Source organism: Aotus nancymaae, unplaced genomic scaffold (genome assembly GCF_030222135.1).
Source record: "Aotus nancymaae isolate 86718 unplaced genomic scaffold, 86718_ANA_hifiasm-v0.15.2.pri h1tg000002l, whole genome shotgun sequence".
In the NCBI taxonomy this organism is placed as follows: Eukaryota; Metazoa; Chordata; class Mammalia; order Primates; family Aotidae; genus Aotus; species Aotus nancymaae.
In genome coordinates, this window is record NW_026988413.1 from 33084619 (window position 1) to 33110220 (window position 25602).

Sequence of the window (25602 nt, forward strand, 5' to 3'; positions counted from 1 at the left end):
GACTCCAGAGGGAATTTGAAACTGCTGGGCATTAACTATAAGGTGAAGTTCAAAATTGGATGAGAGAGCACTTTGAGGTTGTAGTAACCAGCTAATGGCACTTAAGAATTTCTCTGTTCTTTGTACTTCATGACCTTTCTTCTGTAAGTACCAGGCATCACCACTGGGTAATAGGCTTATGCCAGCAGCAATTACAAAAGAGCTTGATTCTATGCCAGCCATCCTCTAAAGTGCTTTTTGCTAGTACTAGAACTTGAGCTCCAGTTTGGTGGGATTAAGCCCATTACAGAAATAAGTATAGAAATGAAGAGGGCTCTGGGAGCCTGTATTGCTTTCCTGTGGCTGTTCTAACAGTCACAAACTTAGTGGCTTAAAGCAACACATATATTTTGCTTATGGTTCTGGAGCCAAAAAATCCAAAATTAATTTCATTGAGATAAAATCAAGGTGTCTACAGGGCTGCTGTCCCTCTGGAGGCTCTGAAAGAGAATCTACTTCCTTGCCCTTTCAACTTCTAGAGTTGCATTCCTTGTTTTTCTTGGCTTATTGGCTCCTTCCTCCATTTTAAAAGCCAGAGCTGTAGCATCTTCAAATCTCTCTCTGCTTCTGTCATATGGCCTTCTCCTCTGTCATTAAAATTTCCTCTTCCTTCCTCTTATAAGGGGACTTGTGATTACATTTAAGGCCCAGCCAGATAATCCAGGAAAATCTTTCGAGCTCAGAATTCTCAATCAAATCTGCAAAGCCACTTTTTCCACATTCATAGGCCCTAGAGATTAGGATGTAGACATACTTGGGGCCATTATTCAACCTATCATAAGGTCCATATGACATTCATGTTAATGTTTTTTGAGATGGAGTCTTGCTCTGTCACCTAGCCTGGAGTCAGTGGCGTGATCTTGGCTAACTGCAACCTCCGCCTCCCAGGTTCAAGTGATTCTCCTGCCTCAGCCTCCTGAGTAGCTGGGACTACAGGCATGCGCCACCATGGCTGGCTAATTTTTGTATTTTTGATAGAGACAAGGTTTCATTTTATTGGCCAGGCTGGTCTCAAATTCCTGACCTTGTGGTCTGCCCACTTTGGCCTCCCAAAGTGCTGGGAGGTTCAAGTGATTCTCCTGTCTCAGCCTCCTGAGTAGCTGGGACTACGGGCATGCGCCACCATGCCCGGCTAATTTTTGTATTTTTGATAGAGACAAGATTTCATTTTATTGGCCAGGCTGGTCTCAAACTCCTGACCCTGTGATCTGCCTACTTTGGCCTTCCAAAGTGCTGGGATTACAGACGTGAGCCTCACAGCTGGCCCAAATGTTAATTTTTTAACTGAAGAATTTAGGGTGTGAAATAGAAACTCAGAGATCTTAGAATGTGCTTTCTTGAACATAGCCAAAATAGACTACAGATGCTCCTCATCTTATTGTTGGGTTATGTTTCAGTAAACCTATCATAAATTGAAAGCATCATATGTAAAAAATGCATTTAGTAAGCCTAACCTACCTTAAATGTACTCAGAACAGTTACATTAGCCTACGGTTGGGCAAAATTATTTAATACAAGGACTATTTTATAAGTGTTGAATATCTCACATAATTTATTGCATACTGCTCTGAAAATGAAAAACAGAATGATTGTATAGGTACTCAAAGCATAGTTTCTACTAAATGTGTGTGGCTTTTGCATCATTGTAAAGCCATAAAATTGTAAGTTGAAACATTATCATTGTAAGTTGGAGACTGTAGTGGTGTCTGATATATTTGAATGAGTAAAGCTTTTGCTGTGTTCACATTCCTAACTGCAATTTAGAAGGGCCACAAATTTGAAGATTAATATAGATTCCATCAATAAAGTTTCCATGACATAAAACAGCAGTCAGTCACAGAATTACTTTTTTGTATGCCTTAAACTAGAGAAAGAAAATTAGTCAGTTTACTGAATACACTAGTGACTGGGCAGATGGAGGAGGAGTGAGTAGAAGTTAAAACAATAGCATCATACAAATTAAGCAGTGTACACTTTTTCTAGCACAAAACTGAGGCTTACCTTGATCATGGCATGAATTAATTTATGTGAGTTTCTGGTTATGAAAAGAGAGAAATAAGGGATTCTGCATATATGCTTCTCTGTGCTGGAGGTGATATGGTTTGGATTTGTGTCCCCACGCAAATCTCATGTTGAATTGCCTTCCCCAGTGTTGAATTGTATTCCCCAGTTGTATTCCATCTTGTGTGAGGTGATTGGATCATGGGGGCAAATTTCCCCCTTGCTGTTCTTGTAATAGTGAGTTATCGTGAGATCTGGTTGTTGAAAGCTGTTTAGCACCTCTTCCTTTGCTCTCTTCCCCCTGTTCCAGCCATGTAAGACGTGCTTCCTTCTTCTTCACCTTTTGCTATGTGTTTCCTGAGGCCTCCCCAACCATGCGTTCTGTACAACCCATAGAACTTTGAGCCAGTTAAACCTCTTTTCTTCATAAAGTACCTAGTCTTAAGTAGTTCTTTATAGCAATGTGAGAACAGACTAATACAGAAAGTTGATACTGAGAAGTTGGGCATTGCTCTAAAGATAGCTGAATATATGGAAGCAGCTTTGGAACTGGGTAATGGGCAGAGGTTGGAACAGTTTGGAGGCCTTGGAAGAAGATAGGAAGATGAGGGAAAGTTTGGAACTTAGTAGAGACTTGTTAATTGTTGTGACCAAAATGCTGATAGTGATATAGACAATGGAGTCCAGGCTGCAGTAGTCTCAGATGGAAATGAAGAACGCATTGAGAAAAGGACACATGTGCTGTGCTTTAGCAAAGAGACTGGCAGCATCGTATCCTTGCTCTAGGGATCTGTGGAACTTTGAATTTCAAAATGATGATTTAGGGTATCTGGTGGAAGAAATTTCTAAGCAACAGTGTGTTCAAAATGTGACCTAGCTGGTTATAACAGTATATGATCATATGTGTGAGCAAAGAGATGATCTGAAACTGGAACTTACATTTAAAAGGGAAGCTGAGCATAAAAGTTTAGAAAATGTGTAGTCTGACCATGTGGCAGAAAAGAAAAACCCTATTTCAAGGGAGGAATTAAAGCAGGCTGTAAAATTTGCATAAGTAAAGAGGAGCCAAATGTTAGTGGCCAAGACAATGGAGAAAATGCCTCAAAGCCATTTCAGAGACCTTCATGGCAGCCTTTCTTGTCACAGGTCTAGAGGGCTAGGAGGGAAAAGTGGTTTCGTGGGCCAGGGCCAGGCCCAGGGCCATTCAGGACACTTCTGCCTATGTCCCAGCTACTCCAGCTCCTGCTGTGGCTAAAAGACATATCCCAGATATGTCTTAGGCTGTTGCTCCAGAGGGTGGAAACCATAAGCCTTGGTGGCTTCCATGTGGTATTAAGCCTATGAGTACAGAGAGGGCAAGAGTTGAGGCTTGGGAGCCCCAGCCTAGTTTTCAGAGGATGTATGGAAATGTCTGGATGTCCAGGCAGAAGTTGGTTTCAGGAGCAGAGCCCTCATAGAGAACCTCTACTATGGCAGTGCAGAGGGGAAATATATAATTGGATCCCCCAGACAGAGTCCTCACTGTGGCACTGCCCAGTAGGATTATGAGAAGAGGGCCACCATCTTCCAGACTCCAGAATGGTAGATCCATTAGCAGCTTGTACTGTGCACCTGGCAAAGCCACAGGGACTCAGTGCCAGCTCTTCAGAGCAGCCATGTGAGCTGAGCTTTGCAGAGCCACAGGTGCAGAGCTTCTCAAGGCCTTGTGAGCCCACCCCTTGCATCAGTGTGGCCTGGATGTGAGACATGGAATCAAAGGAGATTATTTGGAGCCTTAAGATTCAATAATTGCCCTGCTGGGTTTTGAACTTGCATGAGACTTGTAGCCCCTTTGTTTTGGCTGATTTCTCCATTTTGGAATGGGTATGTTTACCCAACACCTATGCCCCCATTGTATCTTGGAAGTAAGTAACTTCTTTTTCATTTTATAGGCTCATAGGTGGGAGGGACTTGCCTTGCCTCTGATGAGACTTTGGTCTGTGAACTTTTGAGTTAATGCTGAAATGAGTTAAGACTTGGGAGACTGTTGAGAGGGGATGATTGTATTTTGCAATGTGAGAAGGATGTGAGATTTGGGAGGGGCTGGGGCAGAATGATATGGTTTGGATTTGTGTCCCTGCCCAAATCTCATATTGAATTGTAATCCCCAGTGTTGGAGAAGGGGTCTATGGGAGGTGATTGGATCATAGGGATGGATTTCACCCTTGCTCTCTTCTCAATAGTGAGTGAGTTCTCATGAGATCTGATTGTTTAAAAGTAAGTAGCACCACCGCATTCATACTCTTTCTCCTCCTCCAGCTATGTAAGATGTTCCTCCTTCCTCTTCACCTTCTGCCACATTTTCCTGAGGCCTCCCCAGCCATGCTTCCTGTACAGTTTGTGGAATGGTGAGCCAGTTGAACCTCTTTTTATTCATTTTTTTGAGACAGAGTCTTGCTCTGTTACTCAAGCTTGAGTTCAGTGGTGTGATTTTGGCTCACTGCAACCTCTTCCTCCCTGGTTTAAGTAATTCTCTCTTGCCTCAGCATCCTGAGTAGCTAGGATTACAGGCATGTGCCACCTTGGCCTGGCTCAGTTTTTTATTTTTAGCAGAGATAGGGTTTCACCATGTTGGCCAGGCTGGTTATGAACTCCTGGCCACAGTGATCTGCTCATCTCTGTCTCCCAAAGTGCTGGTATTACAGGTATGAACCACCATACATGGACTAAATGCCTTTTCTTTATAAATTATGCCGTCTAAGGTAGTTTTTTATAGCAATGTGAGAACAAACTAATATGGGGGGTAGGGTGGGTATTAAAATAATTATCCTTCCTCTTGATATGGGTATGTCCTGTACTTACATTTAACACTTTGCATGTTTTGTTTTTTTTTTATGTTTTTTTTTTTTTAAATAGAGTGAATGTTTAGCATATTATTGTGCTCATACCATAGAATGTTTTTATTTTTTAAATGTTTATGGAGTTTCATGGTTATTATATATTTATATTCCTGGTGAATTTAGAGTTATTTATAATGTAGCATTATTTGTAATGACGAATCCTTGCTCAAGAATGCCATGAATACTCTTTCTATTATGGAGTTTTCTGTACTAACATCAGAGCAAGAGGTAGAAGCTATTAATAGAAACTATTAATACTATATTTAATAATTAAATGATATGTGTTCCTATGAGCACCTTTGATATTTTCCATCTCCTTAAAATGAGACTGTATAATTAGCCATTTCTAGAAATGGTGACTATAATTAATAATAATTATTACATATTTGAAAATTGCTAAGAAAATAGATATTAAGTGTTCTGACCCCAAAATGATAAGTATATGAGGTAATGGACAATTTAATGGTTTTATTTAGCCACTTCACAATGTATATCTAGTCAAAACATGTTGTACACAAGATACAATTTTTATTTGTCAATTACAAAACAAAAAATAAAATCAATGAATAGCCATTTCTTTGTCATAAAACTTTTAAAATTTTTATTTCATTTTTTAGGAAAAATTCTTAAAAATAATGAGACTTTAGTACAACATGGAGTTAAGCCACAGGAAATTGCACAAGTGGAAATCTTTTCTGCAAATCCAGATCAGTATCCAGTCAAAAGAATAGTTGGATTAACTGATGTCTGTCAAATCGTAACTGTCACTGTCCAAACTGGTTAGTTATTTGATGTCTTTTAGAGAAAGTATTTTTGAGTTCCTTCTTAGTTGAACTTTCATTCCTCTTGGTTTTATCTCTCAGGCATTGATCAATACCAGCAGGTAGCTGTTGAGATTGTCAAATCTGACTTTCACAAACCATTTCTTGGTGGATTCAGACATAAAATAACAGGAGTAGAGTATCACAATGCTGGAACACAAACCATACCTAGAAAGATTCCTGAAAGACCCAGTGTATTTTGTAGGGATACACAGGTAATATTTTAATTTTTTCCTTTAGGATTTTGAAGCTATAGACTCAATAATTGTTGTACTGTATGACTCTCTCAAATTTCTCTTAAGTAATTATATGGCAATTAATAAAGAAAATTAAATATGTAGAAAAACCGCCTTATGTGTGTAATATAGGGGCTTCTTATTTAAATTTTTAATGTTTTTCTTTTAGACAGTTTTTGAGAAAAAAAAGCTCCAACAAACTACAAATACAGCATCTACACAGATGACTAATATTGGTGTATATGTATCAAATATGACTGATAAACTGGTAACGCCAGGGAAGTATTTTTCAGCAGCAGAATACCATGCTCAAAGACTAAAGGCGGTGAGATAACATTTATTGTGGATGAATACTAAAAATTTTATATATTAGCCAGTTGTTCTGAGTGTGTCTGTTTCTCCAAGCCGCATTTGCTTGAGAAAGAATGCTCATGAGTATGGGTCATGTTTCACTGCTGACAAAAGCAGGCTTTATCTCCAGTGTTCCCCCATGTAAAGAGTCAGAATCCTCAATACTCCTAATCCTTCCTTTTCTCTTAGGGAAACCCAGCTGCTTTGTGTCTTTGTGTATTGCATTTTGGCCATTATTAACCTTCTCAACACTGCTGTCTCTTGGCCTTAACTCTTGTCACAGTAGAATCACCAAGGGAACGTTCCAGACTAATTGAAACCAAATGGGACAGTAGTCGATTTTCTCTAATATTAGCATAGCCACTCCAACTCTATTTTATTTTTTTGCATGGTCTATCCTTTTTCATTCTTTTACTTTCAACCTATTTGATCTACCTCCTACCATCATTTTACTGTGAGTAAAAATGACCTGAAAGCAGTGACTTTAAGAGATTTTGCTTTTCAAATGACAAGAAATCTGGAGCTAGGCTATTTAGCCCAAGACCTTTAGAGGCAAACTTGCAGTGAAAAAAAGTTAAGTCTGTTGACTTAATTGCCCTGAAGGAGAGAGTATACCAGGGGAACCATGGGGCTAACTTTGTAGCAGGCTTTATCAGTGCCAGTTACTCCAGCCTGATAAATTTTTACTTTTCAGTCCAAACTAATTTTCACCAAATAAAGGAATATATGGAGTTATTATAGAATTTGGGGAAGAGTGAAGTTTGGAGGGGATTTAAGTGAAACAGTATCCTAATAGTCTCAAGCAAAACAAGGGTATGTTTAAATGGCTCAATATCAGGTCTGGACTGTGAAGTGGATCAAGGTCATGTCCCCTTGAAAACTAAGTTAAAAGAGACGGGAAATGTTTCTTTGAAGTTCTCAGAAGTTCAGTGCCTTGGTTGCAAATTGAGGCTGCTTTTCTCTGTCAAAGTGACGTAGAACCTCTAGGCAAGAGTGGAATATTTCTTTCTTACTGATCTAATTTCAAACAGCAAAGTTTCTGATAGTTTATGAATTTAGAGAACAAAGGTTCTCAGTGAGTAAGAAAATAGTAGTCACTCAAAGAAGAGGATTGTTAAGACATTTCATAGTTGCAGAGTGTCCTTGAGAGAAATACTGTGTTTTGTTAATTTTGTGGCTGACCTTATTAGTGCCTGTTATTCCAACCTGATGATTTTTTACTTTCTCAGTCTAAATTAATTTTTGCTTTCTTACTATACTGGGAATGGGTGGAGACTCTATGATATTATCAGGATCATAAACTCCTTTCATCTTTCTAATCCGTTAAGCTCACCATGAGCTTATTACTGTATGAAGATAAAATGGTTGACTAATTTTCATCATGTCTGCACTCCACGTGAGAAGAAGGGAAAAGTCAAGGTAGCATGCTCCATGAATGCCACCTTCAAAGATTTCCCCAGAAAGCCCCACCCAGTGACTTCTTGCATCTCATTGGCTTGAACTATGTCATATGACTATCCCTACTACAAAAGTGTGTGGTAAATGAATTTTTAAAGTAGCATAATGTTGCTCCTCAGTGAGATTCAGATCTTCTTAGTAAGAGGAAGTAAGAGAGGATGGATATTAGGTAAGGAAATGGAAATTTCTTTTTCCAAACTTTAAAAAATGGTATTAAAAGTATAAATATACAAGGACAAAGAATACATGAGAAGAGTAAATGTCAGTGTTTTTTTTTTTTGAAGCAGATGGAGAAGTGTTAACTTGACTTACTAGAGTAGAGGAAGTGAAAATCTAAATGCCTGCCAAGGAGAATGGCATCAAGAACCAAATAGATTTGCCCCATAGTCTTACAAGGTGAATTGGAGATTTTGTGGGAGGTAGAAGTGAGGTATGACCTATAAACAGAGGGATTTGTTAAAAGCCTGTACATGGAGTACATTTCCATTTAATAAATTCTTTTAACTTTGATTCCTTTCTACTTGGGTCATGTTTATTTTATTTTTTAATAGGTTTTGAATTCACTGCTTACTCTTTTAAATCTTGTTTCAAGAAAGATAATATAATGTTTGACTACTGATATTTCTGGACCCATTCTTGCCATTTCATCTTGTTTTATTTACTAATTATTCTTATTTATTTTCTTTAGCCTTTTCTTTTTTTTTTTTTTGAGACGGAGTTTCACTCTTATTACCCAGGCTGGAGTGCAATGGCGCGATCTCGGCTCACCGCAACCTCCGCCTCCCGGGTTCAGGCAATTCTCCTGCCTCAGCCTCCTGAGTAGCTGGGATTATAGGCACACGCCGCCATGCCCAGCTAATTTTTTGTATTTTTAGTAGAGACGGGGTTTCACCACGTTGACCAGGATGGTCTCGATCTCTTGACCTCGTGATCCGCCCGCCTCGGCCTCCCAAAGTGCTGGGATTACAGGCGTAAGCCACCGTGCCCGGCCCAAATATTTCTTTTTTTGTTCTTTCACAGTTCAGAAATAAGTATTTTATTTTCTAGTGATTATATTACAGAAAAGGGTCCCGATCCAGAACCCAAGAGAGGATTCTTAGATCTGGCACAAGAACTAATTCAGGGCAAGTCCATAGAGTAAAAGCAAGTTTATTAAGAAAGTAAAGGAACAAAAGAATGGCACTCCATAGACAGAGCAGACCTGAGGGCTGCTGGTTGCCCATTTTTATGATTATTTCTTGATTATATGCTAAACAAGGGGTGGATTATTCATGCCTCCACTTTTTAGACCATATAGGGTAACTTCCTGATGTTGCCATGGCATTTGTAAACTGTCATGAGGCTGGTAGGAGTGTAGCAGTGAGGATGACCAGAGGTCACTCTCATCGCCATCTTGGTTTTGATGGGATTTAGCTGGCTTCTTTACTGCAGCCTGTTTTATCAGCGAGGTCTTTATGACCTGTATCTTGTGCTGACCTCCTATCCTAAGGCTTACAATGCCTTAACAGTCTGGGAATGCAGCCCACTAAGTTTCAGCCTCATTTTACCTAGCTCCTATTCACGATGGAGTTGCTCTGGTACCTCTGATAGTTACTCATACACACTTTTTAACATAACTAAATTTTTATACCAAGTGCATATCTAATCAGGCTACATATCTTCTCCATGAATAAGTCAAGAACCTTACTAAGCTTTTCTTCATTTTCTGCGCCCTCCTTTCTTTGTTTCCTCTTTCTAGAAGCTGTCAGGATTTTCACTTTATCCTTGGTATTTGGTAATCTTATTTTAATATGCTTGAGACTTGGTGATGGACCCTTTCTGAGAGTTCATGTCTTGCTGTGGGAAATATTCCTCTATTATGTTTTGATGAATTTCTGTAATCAGCTTTCCTCATTTTGTCTGGTACTTATTTCAGAAATATTTTGGAATGAGGCCAGACATGGTGGCTCATACTTGTAATCCCAGTACTTTGGGAGGCTGAGGTGGACAGATCACTTGAGGCCAGGAGTTGGAGACCAAGCTCGGCAACAGGGTGAAACCCTGTCTCTAGTAAAAATGCAAGAATTAGCCGGGCATAGTGGCACATGCTTGTGGTCCCAGCTACTCAGGAGGCCGAGGCATGAGAATCACCTGAACCCAGGAGGCAGAGGCTGCAGAGAGCTGAGATCGTGCCATTGCACTCTAGCCTGGGTGACAGAGTGAGACTCTGCCTTAAAAAAAAAAAAAAAAAAAAACAGAAACATTTTACATTGTTTGGATTAATCTTTCACGTCTCTTATTTTTCATACATTCATTTAAATTTTATGACTCTTTGTCCTAAAAAATTTTCTCACCTAATTTTCTTGCCTACTTACTACTTTTTAGGTTCTGCACATTCTGCAGATCAGCTTATGAGAAACTCTGTCCATACCCATTTTTCCCTTCTATTGTAGTAAAGCTTTATCTGAGCACATGGCTGCCTCACTGATGACCACATTTGATCACCTCCCCTGTGTATCAGTGAGGCCATATAACTGAGATCTGGACAATGAGATGTGAGGAACAATTGTTCTAAAACTGCTCTTTGTTCTTTTTCCGTCTGTTTACTAGTTGGAAGATGGTAAGTGGGCCAGCCGTCTGGGACATAGAAGTAGGAAGCCATTTGTTGAATATGACAAGAGTTTTCCCACCAGCCCGAAACTGCTTTGCTAATCCCTGGATTGCCACGTGAAAGGGAAAAAACTTCTGTACTGTTGAAACAACTGTGTTTTGGTGTTTTAAATAAGTTTAACAAGTTTAATAGCACACAGGCTAATAACATATTCTATTAATTTTTTAAATTTCAAAAATAAAAATTTTGCCAGTCTTTTTTCTTGGTTCATTATATTATTTTATACTGATAGCCTTTCCTTACTCTATGAAAATATTAACTATATCTAGTCTGCTTTTGTATTTTGTTTTGATTTACTCTAGTAGTAGTTCTAGTAAAGTTAACTACTAAAGTAGTTACACTTTAGTATAAGCATCATCTAGAGGGCTTCTGAATATTTAGAATGCTCTGCTTCCCCAGGAGTTTCTGATCCATAGCTCTGGGGTAGGGCCTGAAAATTTGCATTGCTAATAATTATAATTTTCTAGATGCTGCTGATGTGTTTGAGATTCTTTTTTTTTTGAGACAGAGTCTCATTCTGTCACCAGGCGCCAGGCTGGAGTGCAGTGGCACAATTTCGGCTCACTGCAACCTCTGCCTCCCGGGTTCAAGCAATTCTCCTGCCTCAGCCTCCTGAGTAACTGGGACTACAGGCGCGCACCACCACGCCCAGCTAATTTTTGTATTTTTTTTTTTTAGTAGAGATGGTGTTTCACCATGTTGGTCAGGATAGTCTTGATCTCTTGACCTCATGATCCACCCGCCTCGGCCTCCCAAAGTGCTGAGATTACAGGCTTGAGCCACCGCGCCTGGCCGTGTTTGCGATTCTTAATGTCCAATGTGCCAACAGCATATTTGTTTATCCAGTCTGACCGTAGTGATTTTAGGGGATGTGTAAAGCTTGATTATGGAAGAAAGTTAGTTTTCTGGATAGGGGGCTTCTTTTTCATCCTGGGTGTCACCTTCTGGGACATTCACCACTCTTGCCTAGGGACAGATATCTCTGTTGATCCTTGCCTAATTATTTTAGAGGAGTCTATCCCTTTTGCATTTTTTAAGCAGTCACCTGGTTAGTTGACATTCTGCTCAGACCATCCATCAGTTTTGGGCTTAGAGCAGTCCTGGAGTCCCTTCTGTATTTTCTGATTTGCTTCTCCAGTGTATGATTAGATTATAGACTGTTTCTTCAATTAATTCTACCAGCCTCTTTTGTTGAAGGGATTCTTCAAAGTTTCTAATTCCTTTAGGGGATCCCTTCAGTTTGATCCAGTATCTTTGTCGATGTCTACTTTACATAGTTTTTCTATAATTATTGGGCATTAGGATGAGAGTAAGGGATGCGTCAGCATATGCTCTATCATCGATCTTGATCTGGCTTCTTCACATTTTATTTATGAGTTTAATAAATAAAATTATAAACTCTCAAAAAATGATAAACTCTCTCAGGTATATCACAGACTTTTTGAGGGTTTAGTACTATGCTGTACTTTCAAACCTATTCATATTTCATACAATTTAATAAATACTTGTTTGCTTTAGTCTCCATTTTATCTAACCTGCCTTTGGTGTTTTCCACACATACTTACCTGATGTATATTTAGGAAATACAGTTTTGTTATAAACATGAGCTAGTGCCATTTAAGATAAGATGGTGATAATTAATGTTTATAACAATAATAGTATTTATTGAGGACTCATGATGTACCAGGCTTGGGTTAAGCACTTTATATGTATATTCTTATTATCACTGTTTTACACATGAGGGTACTAAAGCATAGAGATGGCAGCTAACTTATCCCAAATCAAACAACTAGTGAGCAGCAGCAGGAAGATTCAAACTAAGTTTTACTCCAGAGTCTATTCTATTAGGGATTGTACAAACATCCTTCTATGAAGGTGTATTTGTGAGATTTCAAAGCCAAATAGCAGTGACATGCATTATCCATGTTTTTATGTTACTGTATGTGAAAAGATCTATTTAGTCAGGAGCTAAAACTAGATTCAGTATTTTGTTGTTGTGGAATTGGAATTGAAATAATCATCGTTGCCTTTATTATCTGATCAAAAAGTTGCTGATAGACACTTTCTATTTCCTTTTAATTTATAGGTGATAGTGATACAGACTTACTTCAGGCAATGGCATGCTAAAACCTTCGTAGAGAATGTAAGAAGACAGAAAAGCTTAAGGTTGGAATGGGAAAGACAGGAAGAACTAAGGAAGATAAGAGAAAAAGAAGAATGGATAAAATTGGACTATGATCGGAGGCATAATCCTAAAACAAATGAAGATTTTGAACTTCTTTATAATGCATTAGAATGTAAGTCTGACATAGGCTTTCACAAAATATTTTTAAATTTTTCATTAGTAGGAAAAGCAGATTTACTGCAGACAAAAGAAGGTGTTATTTTGGGGAGATGTCTTGGAAATCTGGACTAGAGAATTTTGAAAGATGAATACCACTTTATATTTGGAATAAGAATTAAGACAAATGAAATTAGAAATGCTTTTATATTAACAATGAACAAAATGTTCATACTGCTTTGTGAATTATGCAGTTTTAGTGTATTACTTCATTTGATCTTCATCCATGTGAGATAAAGAGAGAAAGTACTGTCTAATCTGGTTTTCCTGTGGTTTGGGGAATTTGTGAACTCAGAGTTGAGCTGTTCTTTAATCCCTTAATCCAGTATCCTGTCTGATTTTGCTCTTTAGAGAAGGGCTTGGCCATATTTTTAAAATTCCCCCTTACTAATAACAATATATAAATGTATATTCATACATCTTGACTTTCATACCTTATTTCTTCCACAGTATGTGTGCTAGTCATGGATAAATTAAAAGTTTCAGATATTTGAACAAGCCAGGCCCTGTTTACTCAGGCAGTAGATTCGCCATTCCCCTTCTTGGAATAATATTCCAAATTCATATATGAGTAAAGGATACCATTGTTATTTTTGTTTGGTTAACGACAGCTGTGTCAAATAATAGAAAATATGTTGAATGAGCTTCTGCCTTTTCTACTTATTAGTGGTGTTAATTAGGACAAGTTACTCATGTCTCCTAAACCTCACTTTCTTCATCCATAAAAAGAAATTAATAATTTCTGGCATGACTACTTCCGAGGGCTTAATAGAATAAAAAGTATAAAATATTACATTTATGAAAATATTTTAAAAAGTATACGGACCTACACATATGTGAGCTATTGTTCTATGGCAAATGATTTTATACAGAATTTTCATAGTAAAGTAGAATGGTTATAGTTTATATAAGTCTACATATGATTTATACATAGAGGACAATGAAATACATGAAGTTTCTTACATAAAAGGGACATCTTTTGGGGTTTTCTATTCCTAAAATTCTAAATTAAAAGCCTTGGAATAATAATTTTTAAGTTCTGTTAAAAAATCTGTGGTTCACAAACTCAGTAATTTTTATTGCTCTTCTGTAATTTTCTTCATTTCATATTCATAACTCCATTCCTTGGAACTGCTGCCCTCTTGTGGCTGATAATGATACTTGGATCCATAGTATGAAACTTAACTTTTCCTCAAGGTAACCTGTTCTTCAGTAATAAAAGCAAAATGATATCAATTTAAGAAAACAAATTTAACTGTATAAGGTAATATGTCAAAGATGAGGCTATCTCCAAGCAAAAATATTTGATTGTTATGTCTTTTTACAGCAATATATCGAGGGTGATCTCTTTGATTGTTCTGAATTGTCTCTAGGGCCATTAGTGGAAAAAAAGGTGCTAAGTATCCCATATTCTAAATAGAGCCTGCAATAATTGGAGTTGTTTTATCTATTTAAACATTTTATATGGGTAGAATTATGCAGAGTAGAACTTTTTGTGTCTGTTTTTCAAAATTCAGTATTATGTCATAAGACCGATCCGTGCTATTGTGTGTAGTGCCCTTTGTTCTCGTTTCTGTATAGTATGCTATTGCATGGGTGTGCCACAACTTATGTAGCCATCTTACCGTGGATTTGGTTCTTCCTGCACCACCCCTTGCCCCCCAACCAGTTTTTGGCAAATATAAGTAGTACACTTCGGTGAATTTTTATATATATGTATTAAATATATATAATATAAAATAAAAAATAAATATATAATATAAAAATATATATAATATAAAATATAAAATATAAAATAAATATATAATATAAAAATATATAATATAAAATATAAAATAAAAATATAATCTAAATATTTAAGTTATTATAAATATAAGCAAATGTTATATTTATTATTATAAATATAAATAAAATATAAGTATAATATATATGCATTTATAAATATAAATGCATATATATTATATATACATATATATTTATATATTATATATAAATAATATATATATATTTCACCAAAAGATGTTTGTAGCAGTACTACTTGTAGACACACACACAGACACACACACACACACACACTTCTCTCAGGGTGTAAACCTAACAGTGGAATTGCTGGTTCATAGGATATACATAATTCAGCTTTAGTGAATCCTGCCAGATAGTTTTTTAGGGGTTGCACCATTTTAAACTTCTGCAGAAGGGTATGAGAATTTTAATTGCTCTGTCATCCACTCCAACACTAGACACTTCTGTCTTTTTCATTGTAGCTATACTGGAGGGTGCTGTCACCCTGCCTTATTTTCGACTGAGGCTCCAGTAGGTGAGATATCAAGATACCGGAGTCAATGAGAGACAGTCTGTCTCTCCCTGATAAAGAATTTACAAAGGAAGTAAAATAGGACCTATTTCTTGGCTCATGCATCACTTAGCAAGATAAAAGATATAAGAAGGGCTAGGAGAGATTTGAAGAGGTTAGGAAAGTGGGTTTTTTTTTTGGGAGAGAGCCATTGTTATGCTTTGGGGTTGGGGTGGGTAGGTTGTGCTATTTTCTGACCAAATGCCTAGTGAGAGGACCTTCAAGGAAGTAAGTACTCCTGGGGAGCTTTGAAATGTTCCCTGTGTTTGGGGGACAAGGAAGATTGGTGCCTGAACCTTGACCAGGATGATAGATTGGGGTCTGACTCCAACCTAGGAAACCTAGAGAACTAGAGGAAGGCTTTTAGACTTCTTTGATATTGGAGAGTGCTGCTGTATTCTTTACTCCCAGGATTTTACAAACAGAGATATATCTTTGTTTTCTATCAAAAAGGGACTATACAGTAGAGAAAACAAGAGAGAGTAAGCATGCAACAGGGTAATTTGAGGTGCTCTTGGTCATGTTTAATAGGGTCAGCTATAGAAATGAAGGGATCTTGTCAGAAAGAAGCTTGAAGTGAGCAGCTGGATTACTCCTAAGTGGCTACCTGGAGTGCAAATACATCTGTCGGGTCAGGGGAATTGCAGGAGGAGGGGTTCAACTCAAGAGCCTCAGGATGGTGAGTTTGAATCATCTGACAAGCCTGGAGAGTGGGGATTTATCCAGCCAAGTAAGAACTGCTCTTCCCGTTTACTCATCTCCCAAAGTACAGAGGAGAAACAGCCCCTAGTGGTGAGGAGAAGAACTGAGAGATGAGAGTGTGTTCACAGGATCTACCCTTCCCCACGATCTTCAGGCAGTTTTCCGTTCTTTCAGTCTTTGGTGTGTCTTTTTATTCTTTTAAAAGTGTCTTTGTTAGAACAAAAGTTTTTAATTTCAGTAAGTCCTGTTTTTTTCTTCTTGTGTGAATTGTGCTTTTGGTGTTATATCTGAAAACTCATCCCCAAACTTAAGGTCACACAGCTTTTCTCCTATGTGTTCTGGAAGTTTTATAGTATTATATTTTGAACTTAGATATATCATCCAGTTTGAAATAAATTTTGTATGAGATGTGAGATATGTGATAAGGTGAATTTTTAAACTTTTTCTTTTGAACATCCAGTTGTTCCTATAGCATTTGTTGAAAACACTATCATTTCTCCATTGTATTGCCTTTGCATCTTTTGTTAAGATTGTAATCTATTCGGGATATTGTAACAAAATGCCATAGACGTAAATAACAGAAATTTATTTTTTAGAGTTTTGGAGTCCAGGTAGTCCAAGATCAGGGCACCAGCAGACTCAGTGTCTGGAGATGGCTCATAGATGGTGCCTTCTCACTGTGATCTCAAATAGCGGAAGGGATGAAGAGCTTTCTTGGGTCTATTTAATAAGGGCAATAATCCCAGTTCCACCCTCATGACCTAATCACATCCCTAGAGGCCCCACATCCTGTTATTGCCTTATCTTTATATGATTTGCCAAAATTTGTTTTAGAATTTTTACATCTGTATTCATAAGGGATATTGGTCTGTGATTTTTTTTTTTTCTTTGTTATGTTACTGTCTGGTTTTGGTATTAGGATAATGCTGGTCTCTTCTGTACTCTTCAATTTTCTAAAACAGTTTGTGTAGAATTAGTAGGATGTCTTTATAAAATGTTTGGAATTCAACAGTGACACCAACTAGGTCTGGAATTTTCTTTGTGGGAAGGTTTAAACTGTAAGTTCAATTTCTTTAATAATAATGTGACATTTAACATTGGGGGATAGGCTTTGATAGTTAATGTCTTTAAAGGAATTTATTAATTTTACCTGAGTTGTTAAATTTATTGGCATAAAGATGTTAATAATGTTCCATGTTATCCTTTTAATACCTGTAGGATCTATAGTGTTATTACCTCAATTACTGATATTGGTAATTTTGTGTTTCTTCCTTTTTATCTGATCAGTCTGCCTAGGGATTTATCAGTTTTATTGCTCTTCCCCTGATTTTCCCCAATTCTTTTTTTCTCTTCCATTTTGTTGATTTCTATTGTTATATATTTCCTTCATTATGCTTATCTTCGGTTCAGTTTACTCCTCTTTTAGTCCTGTGGTGGAAGCTGAGGTCATTTGACCTATAAAACTAGATGTTATGAAAGGCAGTGACCAGATACAATACTTAACGGCCTCAGATATTTATCATCTAATGCACCGGGACTGAATTTAAAGTAAACCTGAAATTTTATTAGAAGAAGTCAAATATAATTTCAAATTATATTAATTATCCTTAAAACTTAGTGAGAAAAATGATCACGTCTGGAATATAGCAATGCAAGAGTATGTTTTACTTGATTGAGCTGTATATAATGGAGGACAAGGGTAAGCTGTCAAGAAGGGATCTACCCAAAGGAAGTCTCTAAACCTAATGGTGAAAATATTGGGCTTTTAGGTGAAGATAAGTGAAAAGAGAAGTAGAAATTCTGTGCCTGTGGAAGGATTTTATAGTCTGTCCAGCCAGGGAGAGGCAGGGAAACATATTAGTTCCTCTAAGAAAGAACTACATCATTCTTGCTTTTGAATGCACCATAGAACCAGTGTCCTTTCACATAATAATTGCCCAAAAATTATTGAGTGTTTTGAATTGGCAATGAAGTGATAGAGTTTGGGCAATTATTATAATCATATCTGAGAAACAGGCTTCTTCAAATTCAGAGAAAAATTAGATTTGATTCTGTGGTCAGGATGTAGTTCATGAGACTGTAAAGATTCATTATTCTGATAATATAATAATAATCTCCATCTGAAAGGAAAGATTGAGATGACTTATTAATTAAATGTAGCCCTCCAGTGGTAAACCAGCTGGTAAGTCCACACTGAAAATGACTGTGTATAAGTGAAAGGATGACATGGTTTGTGAGAAGTGGGAAAGTATGTTAATTGAAGCTAAAGCAATGTAAACCTCTATGAATGGAAGACAAGCTTACTGTCTATGGGGAGGAATCCATGAGCATCCTGCTTGTGGAGTGCAAAGACAGAATTTATTCTGCAAATTCAAAACCAGGGTTGCTGCATGTGAGAGGCACAATAAACAAGAAGAACCGTACAATGTGGCACATAAGTATTTTTAGGAATAGTTCTGAAAATCCAAAAAAACCTGGAATGAACTGAAACTTATGATACATGCCAGAGACCAAAGTGACTTTGGGAATATTTGTTCAGAATAATGAACAGTGATTCTCAGTTTCAACCTGTTTTACTTTCATGTCTATGCAGAGCATAGCACAAACATGGCTTAAGTAAGTTTGGGTTCCCAGTCCATATATATATTCCAAGGTACCAGAGTAATGATCAAAACTGTTCTCAGTAATCTTTAGTCATGAAGAATGAATGAAGTGCCGAGAAGACATGATTTTCCAGAGAAGAATTGTGGTTGATTATTACAAACATTACAGATTTTTATAAATCCCTCCTACTTTTGACAGGTACATGATTGACATTTGAGGATTATTTATGCCAAATTTCCCCAAGTTTACCTTGCTGAAATTTTTGTTGGATCCTATGCATTTTGACATGTAATGTTTTTCCCTTAATAGTGTTATACTTTTTCTTTTCTTTGATTAAATTGTTATTTTTGATGAGATTTCTTCAATTAACAAGCAGTTAGAATATTTCTATTTAAACTTTTGTTATTAGTTCTGGTTTAATTGTTCTGTGGTAAAAATGTAGTTTGTAACATTTCTGCTTTCTACTTCTACAAATATGATACATCTATATAAATGGTTTACTGAACTTGGAAAATAAGGTTACATTTTCAGCTTTTGGTGTTCAGAGCTTGATGTTTGACAATTTAATTTTTAAAAGCATTGTTCAAATATTTTATGCTTTTAATTTTTTACTTGGCTCTGTCATAGATTAATACATTTGTATTTTATCTATTTTTTAATAATATAAAATATACTCCCCAACATTGTGTTTATAACTGATAGAAGTTTTTAAAAACATATTTGATGACATATGATTTCCTATATAAACATTCATGACAGACATTTCATCATAAAATTACCTTCTACCTAAAAGACCTGAATTTTGAGGTTCTCCCCTCAGTTTTATGTTTTAATATTGCTACTTCTGCTTTCTTCCTCATTCGTATCTGCTAACCTTTTATAATTCACCTTTGGTGTCACATTGTTTCAAGGGTGCCCCCTGAAAACATCATGTCACTAGAATTTTACAAAATTGTCTTATTTAAAAAAAAATATCTGTATAATTATTTCATATTTTAAGCATAACTGTTATGCTTTGTTTTGCTTTTCTCATCTTGTTTTCTGCACTATTCAATTTTTTTTGCATAAACTCATAGTTGTTATTAACTTCTGCAGTGATTTGAAATGTTAGGCATTCTTCTGAAAGTTTTTTCAAGACTTTCTTAAAGCGTGGTACACTATCAAATAGCTTGATAAGCTACCCTTTTCTCTAGTTCTGAGTTGCGTAGTTGGGGTTTCCCATCTTCTGCTATGATGTTGAGTTTCTGAGTTGAGAAAGCAGAAGTTTGGGTAACAACATTTGTGTGCCTTTTTGACAGTCTTTCATTTATTTGGTAGTGTCTGCACTGTATCTTTTAGAAATTCCCCAGGGGTTCTACCATAGGGATAAATTCCTTTCAGATTTTTAGTACTGATTCAGGTCTCTCTGTTTTCTCCCATCTTTGATATTTCTTTTATCCTTTTAGCAGTGACACAGGAGAGGGGAGGTAGCAGTTTGTATGGAAGCTCCTATCTTGACAGAAATTTGGTATGCCATATTTTAAGAGGTACTGAGATAAATCAGAGGAGCTTGACTTAGATGGATAGAAAATGAATAAAATGATAGACAATTGAAGAAATAGAAATATTTATGCCTAGAGAAGATAAAACACCAGTGGGATGTGATTGCTCCCTTCACCTACCCAAAGGAATACCATGTGACCAAGAAACAGACCGACGCCATGTTGCCTCACAGGCTAGTACTAGAACCAGGACGGGCAAATTAAACCTGTTCAAGCTTCTGAGAAAAGGATACTTTCCTAAACGTCGGGTTGAACGACTTAATTTCTTAAGTTCTTTCCAACCCTATTCTTTTGTTAATGTAAATAAGGTTGACATTTTTGAAATGTGGGATACAAAAGATTTTTCATCTCCAAATTTAGTACATGTAAAAATTAAATGGAACAATTGGTAAAATGCATGTATCTGAGCTCAGAAACTTTGGTTTATTTAAGTTTGGGTAGCATATTTTTTGTTGATAGTAACCAGTGCTTTAAAATGTCATAAATGTTATTATAACATAATACATTAGTTTGAGTAAACAGTAAATGCAATTACTTTATAACATTTGTGACTATGATTTAGAGTTTTGTAAATAAATGGAAAATGACACCTAAGTGAATGAAGGACATGAGTGAAATCAACAATTGTACGTAAAACTATGTCAATTTGTGTCATTGAGGAAGGAGACACCAGGATGTAATTGGAAGTGAAGATAAAGGGGAAAGGGAGCAGAGGAAGGCAAAGGAAATCTTCAGACTGAGGTGAGATTTGACACCTCATCAGCTCAGAGAGGGAAGGAAAGAAGATGGGGTATGGAGAGTCTTAGCTCTAAGGAAGTCTAAGCCAACCCGGCAGTTGGCTTTGATATGACTGACCACAGAAAAGTCCATTGTTGAGCAGATGCAGTCAGGCTCTGATGCCTGTGTGGTGCCTGGTCATTGTTGAGAGCTTTGTAGGCAGTGTGACCTTGGCTTCAGCAAGGCAGCAGCTCTGAAATGCTGTAGTTGGAACTGTGAATTACCTTTACCCCTTGTGACAGGTACTCTCTTGAAGGGAGATGTGAACAGTGCACGCTCATGGCTGCCACAAAGTCCAAGTTATATTTTTGTCAGTGCTAGGCAGTACGAATGCTCACTTGGAGACATAATTTGACATCATCTGTACTGTTTTCCTTTGGCTTCTGTTTGTTTGACTTTACTTTTGTTGTTTTAAGTCTCTCAGCTTCTAGTTTGTCATTTTTTTCACACATCGGGTGTACAATATAAATGATTCTATCTGTGTATACTTTCATTTAAATCTATGTAAAAATAAGATATTCCTCATCAGGATATGATCATAAAAAAATGGGATTTTAAAAACTCAAAAGTCTATTGTGTTTTTCCTCTAGTCTGGTGGCAAGAAGAACTTAAACGTATTAACCAATCTTTCACTGGAGCCGAAAGGAAAGCTGCTCTACGTGAACTTCTGGAAAAAGAGACTCAGATAATTGCTTCTATTGGGAGACACAGATACAATGCTTATATGGCGAATCAGGAAGCAGCAGTACAAGCTTTTTTGGATAAGGTTAGTGACGCAACTACTATTTAAATATGAATATATACTAAGTTTAAAAATGTAGAATAATGTACCAGACAAGAGACTTACATTGCAAGAATTTACATGAATTTTATTTAGGATTTTGATGACATATTTCTTAAAAATGTGATATATATTTTTTTCTGGTATAACTAGATTTTAATGGCAGCCTAGAGAAAAAAATTGATAAGTAACATGAAATCCATACATTCTTCATTAAGGGGATTGGCCATGAAGGAAAAGATAGAGATATTTGTGACTTTTTTCATTTAGATTTAGACTGGCTACAAAAATTAGATAAGTTGTATACGGTGACAAAATGCAAAGTATTAAAGTCACGAAATGTCTAGGTCTGGGGTGCTCTGATAGTAAGCAACCTGGGGGGAATAGCTATAGACTACTGTTATTGCTATGGCTCACCACATCATTAACTGACTTCAGATTTCTGACTGAAAGAATAAATGCTTATTGAAAACCATGAAAACATATAATTAAAGAAAAAACTTAAGTAATTATCACTTTTGTGGTCAAACTCCCTGTTTGATATTGCATAGCCTGTTTCCATAGTGACCAATTTTCTTTTATAAACTTAGTCTTTCCAAAGAATTTAAAGCCAATTCAGCTACAGAAGAAAAGGGGTGCATTTCTCTAAGACGTTAGCCTGTAGTGCTTCTATTTCTATGATTCTTATTATTTGAGGGTATTTGTTCTTCAAAACCATATTTTTGATATTTGAAATGTCCTCTTCTCATGTTATTCACTCCCCTATTTGATCTCAGTTTATCTGTGGCTTTGACTACTACCTGCATCCCAGAACTCCCTATAGTTCGATGCCAGATCTCTAAGGAGTGTCCAAATCATATATCCAATTGCCTACTGTCACTACTCTTTGGATGTCCCAAGATTACACTTCAAGGACTGATCTTGTTCTGCAGCATATAACCTATCTGTATGAATATTTCATCATCTACCCAGTTGCTGCAGACGGAAACTTGTGTGTTATTTTTGACGTCTCCATCTAGCCACCAACCTGTTTATTCTACTGTTTAATACCTCCTACCTCCTTAATTCTTTACTGCTTCTTTGCCAAACCCACTACCATTGCCTGCAGGGAAAAGGCTCTGCCATGGTGCCCTGATGACCTTGCATGTATCAAATAGGTCTTATTTCCCCTGGGAGGATGTTACGAGAAAAGTCTTACCTTATCTTGTGTGCATGAGTTTGACTCTGACTTAATTGAATCTGGATTTTCTTCTCATTGGGATTACTTTATGTTTCCAAATTGGGCTGCTGCCTCCAGTTTCACTTCTCAATTATCTCCTCCATTATCTATATCACTGCCAATGTGGCCTCACTAAACACAACTCTGACCATATCACTCCTCACTGCCCTCAGGAAACAAGGATTTTCATGTTTGCAAACCTCACTTATCTCACTGTTGTATCACTGCCATCTCTCCCTGCATACTATACCCACACTGCTTCAGCCATGCTCAATTACTTGCATATCCCCAGAAAGACCATATGCTTTTAATGCTTTTGCATTGGGTGCCTTTACATGGAACACCCTTTTCTTCCTTCCTTAGTAGCTAGCTACCGACCCTGTAAAACAGGCTCAGATGCCTCTTCTTTCAGAAAGCAAATGCTGGTCTGCCTACTATAGCTGTAGTATATGCTCTCATGAGACTCTGTCTCATCTCTTTGTACAAAGTGTGCAATCTTTATTGTGTCTACATGCCTGAATCCTTTTTAGATTTTGAACCTTTAAAGGAAAGAGTTATCATTTATCTCTTTATCCTCATATCATAGCACAATTCTTATTACAGTGTCAATAAATGTTTGTGGAAGAAGGTAGGGAGGAAGAATAGGGACAGAAATAGTGGTTGTATAATTTTGTATTCCAGGTATCATCAAGAAATTATGTAATGCAGATACTGTCATTTTAAATTCTTAAATATCTTAATTCTAGGAAAGGTGAATTTACTGTAGGCAAGCTATAATATTCATTCTTCTCCAGAGTCATCTTTTGAAATAAACTTATTCATTTAGCAAGTTGCTTTATCTCGCACCCAGCTTGATCACTGGGATACATAATTGTTAACCTCACCAGAGGTGACAGTATGGGCCCAGGGCAACACGAATGCTCAAAGGAGCTGGAAGCCTCTGAGTGTCCATGGACAGGAAAAATGGGTGTCACCTTTCTTTATGTTTCGCTGAGCCTTCTGCAGAATTTCCCCACTCATGCCATCATATTGTTTTCTATTTCCTGCAAACTATTTAAAATTCTATTGTAAATACTTACACAATATCTATTCTTCTTTATGCCCAGAACATTCCCCACCCCAGGCCCCATGTCCAGCATTGTCTAAAAAAATTTAACTAAACTTTTTGAAGTTATGGAGTATCCATAAAAGGATCAAGGCCCAACATATGAAAGTGATTCCAGAGTCAGTTGATGACCACTACCCTTTCTCATGAGGTATGGCACTCTAAGAAGGTCCTCACGGAAATCTCCCCCCGCACACACAAAAAAAATGAAATGGAGAAATTTTAAAATTCTGTTTACCAGAATTCCTGGGAGGAAGGAAGATCTTTTTTTTTTTTTTTTTTTAATAAATACTTGGATAAGCTGTTGGGGTGGAATCTGAGACCCTGAAGGACCCTGAGTACAGGAAGAATTGTTCTATTCCAGGAAAGTGGAGGTTTTCAAGAGTTGTCCTAGAGGGAAATAGATAAGGTAAAGTGAGGAGACAGTTGGAAGGCAGTGGGTGTACAATGTGACTTTTTGTGACTTCTTTAGTTATATGACAAAATAAAGGAAATATTAAATGCAACATGATTTTATTTTTGGAACGGGAGAGGAAACTAGATAAATAAGCTGGGCTCGATGTCCAGACTGATACAGGGTAACACACAAAGATGAAAGGCAGAGAATTGAGGGAAGGATGAACTTAGCCACAAGAATTTGTAGAAATCAAGGGGAAGGCGTTTTGTGGGTCATATGTTTTAGAATTGGAGTTCTAAACCTAGTTATCCCAGGTGATAAACCAGTTAGTCTCATCAGTCTCCAGGCTAAGTTTAAAGGAAGTGGACGTTTTAGTTGATACAGGGTGATTTTCCTTCAGTTTTGACCAAGACTTATACTAGGACAGGAAGAACACACCACAATATGGATCAGCTACACTTGAGGACAACTCCCTGTCTGTTCACATGACCTAGTTATAATTAGACCAGTGTTTAAAAATATTGACTAACAGTACTTCTGGCCTGCTGCTAGCCTGTTATAGTAAATTGAAAACTCACTGACTCAGAGTCATTTAAATCCCCTTTTAATATATGTTGCCATACTAAGAAGACGATTAAGATAAATTTTAGTCTTTTGATGTGAATACTTATAAAATGTCTGTTTTTCTCTATGCTTGTCAACCTCCCCCACTCCCAAGCCTAGTATTATTTCCAATATTCAGGAGGAGTCAATGTTGATTTCATAAAACTTGAATGAAGTAACTTATTATTCTAAAGTTTTTGATTTTTAAGAAAAAATAGCTCATAATTAATCCCTGAAACTAGACAAGGTCAGAGTTTTTTCAGATGTCAAAATTAACAACCAGCCAGTGCCATATGTGAATTTTTTTTTTTGAGACTCTATCTCAAAAAAAAAAAGTGTGCAGAGTGCAGTGGCTCATTCTTGGCTCACTGCAACCTCTGCTTCCCCAGTTCAAGCTATTCTTCTGCCTCAGACCTCCAAGTAGCTGAGATCACGGGTGCACGCCAGCACGGCCTGGCTAATTTTTGTATTTTTAGTAGAGATGGGGTTTCAACCTGTTGGCCAGGCTGGTCTTGAACTCCTGACCTCATGATTCACATGCCTCGGCCTCCCAAAGTGCTGGGATTACAGGTGTGAGCCACCACACCTGGCTGTGAATTTTAAGATCTACATTTAACACCACAATGTACAGATACATTCTAAAAAACACTTACTTTCCTTTAATTTGTAAATAACATTGGAGAATACAGTTTTATATTTTGGCTTCAGTTTTACTTTTTTGAGTCCAAATACTGTGTGATTTAT

At 37.0% G+C, this 25602-nt stretch overlaps 1 protein-coding gene across 7 annotated transcripts in view; it reads left to right on the forward strand.

Annotated features, from left to right (window-relative positions):
* The window catches only part of IQUB (IQ motif and ubiquitin domain containing), a 72580-nt gene that overhangs the window by 17684 nt on the left and 29294 nt on the right, over positions 1–25602 (forward strand). For 4 of the 7 annotated variants that reach the window (XM_012474100.3, XM_012474103.3, XM_012474105.3 and 1 more), the window contains 5 exons: positions 5537–5698; positions 5783–5955; positions 6146–6301; positions 12522–12732; positions 21344–21519. In XM_012474100.3, the coding sequence (XP_012329523.2) occupies positions 5537–5698; positions 5783–5955; positions 6146–6301; positions 12522–12732; positions 21344–21519 (878 nt within the window). The remainder of the gene's footprint in view (positions 1–5536; positions 5699–5782; positions 5956–6145; positions 6302–12521; positions 12733–21343; positions 21520–25602) is intronic. The other 3 variants (XM_012474102.3, XM_012474104.3, XM_012474101.3) reach the window with 2 other exon arrangements.